Genomic DNA, 12,515 nt, shown 5'->3' on the forward strand with positions numbered 1-12,515 from the left:
CTATGCAAATGTTGATCGTTTTAATACCTGCTCTTTAGTATGACTAAATTCTATTTTCTGCTGTGAGGAGGTCATACAGCAATTTAGTCTCGTACAGCAGTGTGCAAATGCATTAGAACACCCCAATGCTTCTGGAGTTTCGATTGGTTGTGCCAGAACTGCAAACCTTGGAAAATTGTCAAAATAAGCAAATTAGTGGATTGTCTAGTTTAATTGATGACTTGAATAGACCACACGTAACTCATTTAAAATAACAAGAGAAAAGGAACACAGACCCACGCATGGTAAAATGCAGGAGCCTTTTTAGAATAAGTTGATTAAGATGCCTAATTTGAGCACAACATGGTCTAACATTCTCACACAAGTGCCTATTGTCTATATCACTGATTACTAACCAATTAAAATTCTCACACCCAGATGCTTTCTTACAAGTGGGTATAAAGGATACAAATGACAAATCTTCAGGTGTTCTGAAATTTGCACACTACTGTATACAATTGTACACACTGTAGATATTTTTACAATAATAAAGAAGGTGCTTAAAGATTCACCTTGTAATATGCATACCATGAAAACTTGTTTCTTAAACTGTTCTAGAGGATTCAGTAATCTCAAATGGGACCCATAATGAACCTATTTGAACTCCCCAGCTGTTATGTAGTTTCAAAAATAGTAAAGATACATTTTTCTGACTAATTTATTAAAATGAATAATCTGTGCATAGCTGGCTGAAAGTGATAGATTATACCACGCTCCAGTAATTTCAGCGCTATTGTGCTCTGCATTTCTAGCTTTAAAAGTGTTTAAATGGCTGCTTTTTAAAATGCCGTTCTGTTACATTTATGGAGCCCAGACTCTGTTTATCTACCCTTTGGGAAATTTTTCTGCATAGCAATAAGTTTTAGCCACAGTTATATGAACTGTTGATTGATAGACCCCAAATTAATAAAAGATACTGAAGAGGTAATACACCTGCAATTGTATGTATAGATTAATGAACAGATTTAGTTGTTAGGATTTGTTCTTATTGCTTCCATCTTGCAAGTAAAAGTGTAATAATAAACAAGTAGTATACTTTGTATGGAAACCCAGTGCAATGGAATTGTATTGTGAAACTTTTACAAAAGTTCTTTAATTGGAAATTGTTGCATCCTTTGGCTTCCTCATGCAGTATATGCATATGCAGCTGGATCCATTGTTTGCATAACCGTCTGGCTGTGTGTTGTTTTAAAGAAATACTGTAGGTGTTTTGTTAGTTTTACAACTACAGTTACAAGTACTGGGCTATTTGCGAAACCAAATGTTAAATATTGAATAGAGTAGATTCAAAATGTTCTTTTGGCAAACATAAAGGCTTGTTTTATACAGACTAATCATTCCGTCATTGGATCATGTGAAAAAGACCAGACGATAGACTTGCAACCCAGTCTGGATTTCAACAAGACCCAATGGGGCCATATTTTCAAAGCGTTTCCTCCATTCTTTAATTAACACCTATGTTTTATTCTTTGAAAGGAGAAAATAATCGTGTTAATGGTGCAAAATGAAAAACAAAACACATGGAATGTGCTTAAGAGAAAGTGCTAAATTGTTTGGTTCTAGTTTTGTAAAATTAACAAGCGTTTTACCTCTTTCAAACAATGGGAGTTAAAGACTGGAGTAAATGCTTAAAAATTGCCCCCATATGCAGTTCAGCTTCTATCTTTGCAGGTAAAATTTTGATATTTAGGCTGTTGTACGGGTGACTTTCCATCGAAGTAAGGCAGAGAGACAGCCTTCTGTGGATAAGGGTCATTAGGAGAATCGTTTGCATTACTTAAGCTGATGGACTGTGAAGGCCACATAGATAATGCAGCCACCACAGGTCAAGACTGTTATTCAGGAGACAGTCCCCAGAGGGAGAGTGAGGAAACAGAACACCAAACAACCTAAATTGTCGTTTCAATTGCATCTCAGGTTAAGATTAACACTAAGGTTATGAAACTTCTGGCAAGTGGGTTATGGGGTTTCTGCACCACATGTTCAAAATCATGTACCGACAGAAATATCTTTGTCACCACCAGTGACTTCTAAATCCAAAATAATGCTTTTTTATTTTTTTTGTTACTGTTGTGTTTTAGCCTGTTTTTGGTTTATGATTTTTTTTTTTTTGGTATTTTGCAAAACTGCCTCCCACCTCCCTCCAGGACAATGTTACTGCATGTAAACAACAGCTCTTTAACAAGTGTTTTGTGTGAATGTTTTAAACATACAAAGTGACAGCAAAGTTATTAAAGGGGTGAAAACACGGTGGGTGGGTAGGTCTTGAGAATCTATCCCTGCAACTAAAGGGCAAGCTAGGACTGGACATATCAATTCATTTAAATGGGGCTTAGATGCTTTATCCTTATTGACCTTGCCAGTGTTCATCCTTGCCTCAACCACACACTCATCTAATAAGCGTTTATAGGGAGGGGTGATGACCCATGCTGTGGCAGTCAGTTAGAAATAATTCAAAAGTTACAGTATATCACCATCATTGATTGTGTCATGTTTTAGTTTTGTCTGGGTTTTGTTTAGCAGCAAAAGTGCTTCTGTGTATCAAAATTGCATCTCTATATAGTTTTAAGCCAATATACAGACATCTACTTGTTATCTAACTCTACAATACACATGTTAAAAATAATTCAGGTGAAGCTGGTTGTAACTAAATGCAATTCTGGTGCAAGAATGTAGAAATCCTGCTCAAGCAACATAGATCTGAACATGTTAGAACTGGCTAACTAACACGTAAATACAAGTCCTGTTTTACCTATCATTAAGAGCTGTTTTGATATTTTCGGCATGATGTCCATTCCATTCTTTAGCCAGGTGATTTTGGGGTTAGGGATGCCATCAGCGTGGCATTTCAGACTGGCAGATACACCCGGTTCCTGGGCCTGAGTTTCTGGGTACACAATGATCACTGGTGGCACTAGGTGGGGAAAAAACAACAACACAAAACCAGTGTATTAAAACACATTTCTGTAAACTAAGTTTTAATTACAATTAAAATCAGGTCTTCCTGTTCCAATCCAGTCATCTAACAATTAAATGCAAATCCTGCAAAACAAAGCAGATAAGCCAGTTTCCTATTCTTGCATTTGCAAGGTAGTCTAGCCTCTGTGGGGAAACAGATTGGAAACCAATAGGGTTCTTATCTCTGACTTAATTCAAGCTTTGTTTTTTTGAGGTCTCCAATGGAGAACAGATCCTGGCAGTCATGAATTCTTGCAAAAGTATAATGCAAGTTATTTTATTAAGCTATGTGCTTTAGCCATCAGCTCTTTTTGATGTTGTTTTAAAAGATTTGTAAATGTCTGTATAAGAAGTGATAGGCTAAACTGTGTTTCACAGTTACTGCCCTGCAATACAAAAGTAAGCTTCCCTTTAGGTATTAAGAAGCTATTCATAGTATTAATTTAAACTGTATGTTGCAAATACTGTTAACAATGACACATTTTAAAAAGTACCTTACAATAAATCATCATTAAAATTAGGGCTGTCATATATGCCAGTTACTAACCATTCACCTGCAGGACATGGGTTTGGTACAAATCCTCATACCCATAAGCATGGCAGGTGTAATTGCCCATGTGGATAGTGGTCACTTTGGTGATATAGAGTGAGCCATCATCTCCAAAATCCTAATTCAAGAAACAGACAACAGGGAGTTAAGACTGGAAAGCAAATCAACATGTAAAGAATAATGAAGAATTGATACAGTAGAATAGATACTAAAAAGACACAGTTTGTAGAATCTGTGGCGGTGCTAGGATTTCTGTACCGTTGGGTCACAAAACCCTAACCTCCCTCGCCACCTGCAGATGTATCATTGCATTAACTGTAAATATTTGAATAACACTTTAAATGATACTTTTGTGGATTAAAAGGCATTATAGCGCAAATTGTAAGTTTGGCAGTAACGCCAAAAAAAAAAAAAAAAAAAGTTTGTGTGTGGGGGTCACATCAGACATAATCTTAAAACATTTTACTGCGGGGTCACTTTGGACCCCCAAAAAGACACGCACTTAAAATTACCCTACAAAATGTGTGTACATATATATATTTTAAACTCATGCCGAACAGGAAGATTAAACATGAAAAACATTTTCTGTGATAAATAAAGCCTGTTTCGGTGAATGGGCACATGACCCATCTGGGATTGAATGCTGGACTAGGACTAAGTATGTGTGTGTGACACTTTGGAACTAGAAACTCCTATTGCTGTCTCAAGGCAGATCTTGGATCCTGTCTCATTTTTCACACAAATGTGTCCATGTTTTGTTATTAATATGTGCATTAGCATGTATATAACAATTAAGCAGAAGGTCAGCCTGACAGGAAAAACCTAATTTTACATAATAAAGAGAACCTCTCATTTTGCTTCCTGCCATGTAATTACATGCTATTAAGAAAGATATACAGTCATTTAGTTTTTTAACTATATAATGCCTATAAAAGATCTTGTTTGAGACCGATAATACTTCAAAAGAGGAATAATGTTAAATAGAACACAGAACTTGGTAAAAATTGAAAAAAAATAAATAACAATGTTTGAACATCACAGACTAATTACGTACAAGTTTTTAAAACTGGGTCTGTCCTTGGTAGGGGGTCTCTCGTTATATATTATCTGAATTCTTTACATGTGTCTTACTGTTGTATGGTGTTTAGAATCCTCATTCTGAGTACTCCTGCTTATGTTGCTCCACTACTGAACGTTCCAATCATGTGACAATTAAAATGCCATCTGTAGCTATTTACTTTTCAAATGAGTCTAAAATCTAAATATTTCCAGCAGTACCCATCACTTTAATTTAGCTACCGTATTTTGTTTTACTGTACATTTAACAGTTTTAAGTTGCACCTTGTATTTTAGCGTTTCTTCATGTGCACTGTTTCCAATCTATAAAGGATTTGAAGGTATAGTAAGTTATGACAGAGGAATCTTATAAGATGTGCCAGTAGCCCCGATTCTGTTTAATGCATTCAAGTGAGCCACAAACTACGAACTCAAATCACCAACTGACATGTTAATTATAGTCTGTATAATATATGACAATTGTTTAAAAGAGGCAATACATTCGACATCTTGCTTGTATAAATGATTCGTGATAATCAAGACTTACAAGTACAGTATACCATTTATACATAATGAGTTAGACACACTTTCTTTTGTTTCTGAGAGTGTTGTCATTCACGAATTCAAGTTGAAGGGAGCAATTTAAGCCCCTTGAAATATGTCCCAATTTCATGAAAATGATGCAATATCAAACATTTAACATGTAGGAGCAATAATGATAGTGTATAAAACAGGACATTAGTTAAGACTGTTGGTGAAACAAATGATACATGATAGTAAATTATATCGCACCATTGCAATAAATAAATACATCCCAATTGCAGACAAGGACATTCAAAACAGCAATAATTATTTTTTACACTACAGACTACTGTACATCCAATCACAAAATCAGTGTAAAAACTTCATTTTTTTTTTTTTTTTAATCTGTGCCAAGTACTGAGCACTTAAATCACATCACATTTTTTTAAACCAGCACTGAATAACCTACACACCTACATTTTGAGAATCAAATGGACAGGACACATTGTTTTACTGTTGTCCATTAGTGTGAAATGAAAAACAAAACTGTAGATGTAACATCACACATTTACAATTCCGGCATTTATAGCTACACACAGTACAGCCCAGCATCTGCAACTACATGCTTCGAACATCTAAATCAAATTTGCACTCACAGGGCCAGTAGTGGTGTCGCCTTGTGTTATAAGATAATTGCACATTTGCTTTCACTAACAACAACTTTATATTTATGAAATGCAATACACACCGCTAAAAATGTATCAATGTTTTGTTTTTTCAGAGCACTGCAATATATCTGACACTATAATTTGTATAAGAATGTATGACAAGGTCAGAGCAATGTCAATACAGCTTAGCTCAGCCAAATGAACGGAATTATCTATACAGTTGAAATCAGCCCTGCTCTGTTTGATATACTGTGTTCTGTCAAAAGAAAATTACATAGCCTGCAATGCTGCTGTGGATAAAAAAACACACACACACACACACCATGGGGCAGTGCCACCTGACAGGCAATTATTTTTAATGTCACGATGAAAACCCCACTGAGACAAGCAATGGCCACAAGAAGCAATTAACGCAGTAACCCATTCATGTTTCCTACAGTCATCCCCTTGTGACCCATGATGGTAGACACAGAATATTATATTGTGGTGAACAGCAGTACTGTAAAGAGGTCTAACTTATTTTATTGAGTTTCGCTTTTCTTGCAACTGCTGCGGTATCTGCAGTGATCCCTGTATCACAAAAGATCCCTGCCCTCTATATCATTTCTGTCTTCAATCATACAGATAACAAACTGCATGCAGGTATAACCTCTTTCCAAAGATCAGAGCACCAAACCCTCCATCATGAGTCATCGCATGCCAATTAAAGGTGATCGTTGGAGAAGAAATCGATCAATGGCAAAAAGAGAATGTCTTCCCTTGATGGAATAAACGTTAACGAATCAATGCAGTAAGACACGTCCATAATGACGGAGTCCCCCTTTTACTTGCATGCCATTACATTCAACATCATTTCACACAATGTCCACTTAATTGGCTGCTAATTGCATAATGTACAGTAATGTTCAATATTTGGTTTCTTGAAAAATCTTTCATCGATACATAACTTCAACGATACAATAACTTTAAATAATAACTTCAACGACTTTAAACACTCAAATCTCGCCCTATAGACTGGGTAATGCCCTTAAGTTTCATCAGAACTTCAAGTATATACTGCACTGTACTGTTCCCAGAACAAATGCATTTCTTCAAATTAAAAGCATTATCTAAAATCCCAAAAAATGAACTTACATTAATGTCTTCTAAATCCAAGAAGTTCAGTACGATTCCATTTCTCTTCCAGATGATCGGAGGCCGCAGTGTTCCTTGAATAGCACAGGACAGCACAGTGCTCAGCCCCACTGTTACCGTGGAGATGCTGATGTTCTGTTCCTCGGGGAGACTCAGCTGAACGACCTCTGAAAGAAAGAAACCCCCTGTTTGTCATTTGCTTTCCTTCAGATTTTTTTTTTTTTTTAAATAGATACGCAAGATAAGAAATGTAGCATTCCTTTTACCAACCCATTTGGATGCACCATTAACCATTAATAAACACAACAAAATAATTTTTTTTAAGTTTTTTTTTTATTTTTTACAGTCTGTGCAAGCCAAACCATTGTGCTTTAACCATATTCTAATACCATTCTTGAATGCAATCCATGTAAAGGACATATAGAAACAAATGGGAGTTTAATATTGATTTTTTTGGCTGGTTCTGTTAACTAGTATAAAGATAATGCGCCTTTCAAAATGGTGAGACAGTCGGGGGGGAAAAAAGTGACTTTTTTGTAGTCTTATTTGCATGAGACCAACCTTATCCCAGATAATATAATCATTCCTAAACAACATTAATATTACTGCAAAGATTTGGAGGTACAGTGTCTTTAATTTCCATTTTGATACCTGTTTGTTCAGCAGGCTACATGTGTACAATCTAAGGAAATCTTGCTCATCGTGTCTTTTTAGCATGGCATCTCTCTCTTTGCTGCTACATGCTGCATGCCATAGGCACTTTTTAATTCCACAATTTGAAAATCTATAATTGAGGTCATTGAAAGAGCAGTTAGAAATAGACCTGCGCAGAGTAAAACACATTGATTTGGCATGGCTGGGAGGCAAGTCACATATTAAATGTAAGTTGCCACCAACATCCCTTCCTGCTATTTTAATGACTGGCATTAAATGTGTCCAAATCCTACAATACCAATTATCTGCAGAGAGTAACAGTCTTCTCTGTTTAAGATTGATAAATGCAATCATGCCCACTGTCGCTTCCTTGTTTAACAAAAAGGACAATGGCCATTCAAACATCTGCAGCACATGCCATAAATAATTACCCAGAGTGCATTTTAGCTTTTGGAATAATGCAGGTTTCATGTGATTTGTTGATTTCAGACATCCTTTAGTCCCTTCATCTTAACCTACTTTCTATCTATTTTGACTGGTTTAACAATATTAAAGTAGTGCGGTGCAGGCTGAACTGCTGTATTTGAGCCATTAGCAGATGTCTAATTGTATCTATCTTGCAATAAAATTAGCAAGTAGTTTCAAACCAAACATTTGCACAGCTTGCATGCGCTTCAATTGACTGTGAATAGAGACGCCCTGTGTATGATTATTGCTGTGTGTTTATTGCACCCAGTAACAGTAGTTCTGTACATTCTTCATATGCATCCATTTAACTAAGTATTTCTGCCTTATGCATGTATAGGCAGTCAGCTGCTTTTACCAGCCAGGACAGGAACCCCTTTTTGACAGAGGAATTTATCAACAAGCAAGAATCTGTCTTAAAGTAGCCATAATCTTTTTTTAACAATCATTTTGATACACATTCTGATAGATATAATAAGCTAAACATTCAATTACTTTTTCAACCTTAAACACTATTCCACTAAGCCTACAGTGGCATGCAAATGAAATGCAGAGTCATCATTTTGCAAGGCATTAGGTCAGGTCAGTGCACTATAGAAGGTTAAAGTTTTGCATCCCTGATCAGACAAGGAGACAGCTTAATTTCCCCATTTCTTTCCTACTCTGCTTCCCCAACCGTGGAGAAGGAAAAGAAAAGACAACATCTTTGCAACACTTTAAGCCCAGTGCTTACAGATGTCCCTGAGGAGTCACCAGTAGTAGCTGCCTGTGGGCCTGCCCTCGGCAATGATATCCCAAGCCTTTGCCTCCAGCTGTCCCTGTTGGTGATAGGACACTGCCCACGAGTTAAGGCCAATTTAGGAAGGTTACGAGAGATTGAAAGATGTTAATTAAATTGGGAGCTATCCAGAATATGAACCGTGCAGTGCAAGTGGTCAGGACACACGAGAGATGGAGTTGTTTGTTTCTTTAACTGGGATCCTGAATTCAAACGTAAAGTAATTGTTCAGCCCAAAATACTTCAAAGCATTTCCACCATGAGAATGCAGTTTGGTTCTTTAAAAAGCACTTTACTTCTTAGAAAAGTGAATTGCCATGGGATTGAAGAAGCACTTACAGGAAGACTGACAGCAGAAAGCATACTGTTACTAGAAAGAAAACCATATGCATTAAGAGGCACGATTGCTGAAGAACAATATGTATCCTGTAGAGCACAGTATGTACTATTTAAGAGTTACATTCCTGGGATGTCACAAATGAACAAATGTGTTCTTCAAAGATTGATGCTTGGATGGCTTTTGTTTACCATCCATGTTGACAGCATGGGAGAAGCTAGAGGTAGCTCCATCAGTAAGGAGTCAATATGCTGCATTGTACCGGAGGTACAACATATTCTAAGGCAACCCTGCCACTTTTAGACAATCTAGAGATCTAGGGGCGGGTTTCACAAAGCACTGCCAGCACTTAGTAGGCTGCTAGCTAGCATGTTATCTAATTACTACTCGTTTCAAAAATGAGTATTTGAAGACAGAACATGTAATAGAAATCCAATATACGCAAGTCTATATGATTAAAGGATAAATGTGTTTTTCTTTATTTTAAAAAATTAATGGAAGTGAGTTGGATTTAGCAGACTGCTACCTAGAATTGCTTTGTGAAACTAGCCCCAGCATTTTTGCATGTGATTTCGTATATGGAAAAATCTCTCTACAAAATGAGAAGGTCATTTTCCAGGATTAGGGTTAGGGACAGGATTAGGTTGCTGAAATAGCTAGCCACTATGGTAAAAATGTATTTAACAGAAACATAAATAGTGCACGATAGAGTATAAAACAGGTAAGAAATGAAATATTATGAAAAAGTAGACGAAACAAATGATCTCTTTAAACAATTTGCTAAAAAGCTACAAATATTACATGAAGAGCAGAAGAAAACCAGCCCTTTATAGATGTGAGTTTAGCACAGTCGCACACAGTACAGTAATAAGCAGTCTGCATTCCCACTGCTGTCTCATTGCCATTCTGTCTTTTCCATTTTATCAGTAACAAAGCTGAAATAAAATAATGAATTAGTGCAGTTCTACCACGTGCTGGGATGCATCACGGTAACTGTTTTTCACCTTTGAACCCCTGTTGTTTGCATCCTATGATTATTATGCAGGGATTAGAGTAGCCACAATGCTGGTGTGCCTGGAATTCAAATTGACATGTACAGTACTTGTAAGATGCTACCGATAGGATTGTTACAGAGAAAAGAATTATGAAATAAGCATTTCAGAGGTTCACAAGACTAGGGGTTTTAGTACCAGCGTTGTGCTGTCAGAGAGGTATCTTATCCCTGAAGATGAGACAATACAAAAAATCTACCGGGGAAACAAAGCCGAGAAACTCTTGGTTTTTTTTTTTTTTTTTTGATTCCTACTATTACGGCTTCCGGTAGACACTTGCAATATCATTTTGTAGTTTTGTTGATTACATGGCGTTAAATAAAAGATCTAAATTCTCTTCATACAGTTGTTTTTTTGTTTGTTTGTTTTTTTTAATTATGTCGATATCCTAAAATTCCAGGTGATGCTAAACTTTTGGCCATAGCTGTAGAACAACAAGGCATATTTACCCTTAACGAAACACCAGTAAGGGCATACAGTAGTACACCACTAAAGCTCCTTAACTTAATTATGCATTGACATTCAGGGAAATACCAGTTGATCTCTAAAGGCTATTGTTTTTTTTTTAAAAAAGACAGAGAAATAGATCCCAAAGGAAGTCGATATTTGCCTTGGGTTTAAATACATTTGAATGTTAATTGACCAGTTAATTGAAAAGACTAAGACAGGTACAGTAATAAAATATATATTCTCAAGTTCAAGTCACTTGGAGTCGCTGGCGAGGAGGTGAATTCACAGGTAGAAGGGACTCTGCTTTTGCCTGAGGAGCTGGACTCTTTTTCTATTAAATATATCGCATCGTCGCCTTTGCAATAAAATACGCGACCTAGATTGTGCCTGAAGCTCCTGCAATTTGACACTTAACAGGCTGTTACATTGTATGATAACTGAAAATGAAAAGCAAACAAAATGCAGCCAAATTTACTTCTTCAACAAACAATGGTGCCATTTGTTTTGTGATTTTTGTTTGGTTTCCGTTGCCATGAAAACAATCTGTTGACTGACAGGTTTGAAAGTTGTACTCATATGATCCTTTGTGTTGTGTTAAAGGGTTACAACTGTATTATACTGGCATTGATTGCACAATTTCATGCTGTGAGAATGGATATTTTAAAGAATTTCTGAATTGTCTGAGACTGCTAAGTAGCGGCATTTGTGTGTGAAAGGGGTACAGGAATAACTGCGCCAACAGGTGTCAAAGCATCGCAGTGAGACTGAAAAAAAAGGAAGTTATGACATAAGCTTTGTGCAGCTTCTGAATTTTAGACTACATTTAAAAAAGAACAAAACGATACCTTAACATGTAAAAAAGTATTCTCCAAGATGCTGTATGTAGCGTAACAAACCATACACAATCGTGTATCTGTCTGGCTGTTCACAGCAGAGTTTATCTTTGTTGAAAATGGTGAATGTTAGTCATATGAAAATGTGTTGGTAATGCTAAACCAGTTTCCTAGAGGTACCTTTGGCATAGGTAGAGCTGCTAAGGTAATTTGGTCTTAGGTGTAGAACAATAAGGCATGTGCAGAAATGTATAGGAAAGAAGGACAAATATAGTAAACAATTAACCATAATACCCTTGTAAGAGGGAGTAGTTAGTGGTTGGTTGCACTTAAATGGAATAACTAATTTCTATTGAAAATTGGTAAGATAACAGAAACAAACTGCAGTCACATACAGCATGCTTTGAGCCTACCAGAGTATAAATACCAGGCATAAAAGGTTACACAGACAGAAGCGCCAATACCTCAAGGACCATCATGGACCATCAATGTAGCATCTGAGGCTGTCACTCTCCAGAGGTTAAGATAACTTGATTAATTTCCTATCTCTGTTAATACTAGTGGCATGTACTGAATCTAAACAATGATGTTCAATGTAGAATGTAATGTGGTTATTTGAAACTAATAAATGGTAAACATTGTTACAATTTGAAACATAGTCTGGTCTCATCCTATAGCGTAATAAAGTAGTTAATTCCATGTTTACCTTAATTCATAAACCTTACATTAGCACAGTAATAAGACTTATGTTACTATTAATATGGGCATCTTACTGTGCTGTTCTAAACTGCAAAGCTAAATAATACACGTGTCTACGATATTAACAATGTATGTAAAACATGAATAATAAAGTTTTCAGCAAGAAACAGGTCAATTCTATTTGTTTTGCTCTGGGTATGTTGTTGATTTTCCTCTCAGCTGGGGCGTATAGATTTGCTGAGTTCTGTTTTACACAAGCCTGATGCCGCATGCAATGCAAACACTGTTCTTAATAGAAACAGGAATATTTTAAAGTGTAA

At 36.3% G+C, this 12,515-nt stretch overlaps 1 protein-coding gene across 3 annotated transcripts in view; it reads right to left on the reverse strand.

Annotated features, from left to right (window-relative positions):
- Positions 1-12,515, reverse strand: part of LOC121296914 (follistatin-related protein 5-like) — a 102,333-nt gene that overhangs the window by 11,077 nt on the left and 78,741 nt on the right. For all 3 annotated transcript variants that reach the window (XM_041222822.1, XM_041222823.1, XM_041222821.1), the window contains exons 7-9: positions 6,928-7,094; positions 3,545-3,665; positions 2,792-2,953 (exon numbers count right to left, since the gene is read on the reverse strand). In XM_041222822.1, the coding sequence (XP_041078756.1) occupies positions 2,792-2,953; positions 3,545-3,665; positions 6,928-7,094 (450 nt within the window). The remainder of the gene's footprint in view (positions 1-2,791; positions 2,954-3,544; positions 3,666-6,927; positions 7,095-12,515) is intronic.

The sequence above is a fragment of the Polyodon spathula genome, chromosome 22 (genome assembly GCF_017654505.1).
Source record: "Polyodon spathula isolate WHYD16114869_AA chromosome 22, ASM1765450v1, whole genome shotgun sequence".
Taxonomy (NCBI): domain Eukaryota; kingdom Metazoa; phylum Chordata; class Actinopteri; order Acipenseriformes; family Polyodontidae; genus Polyodon; species Polyodon spathula.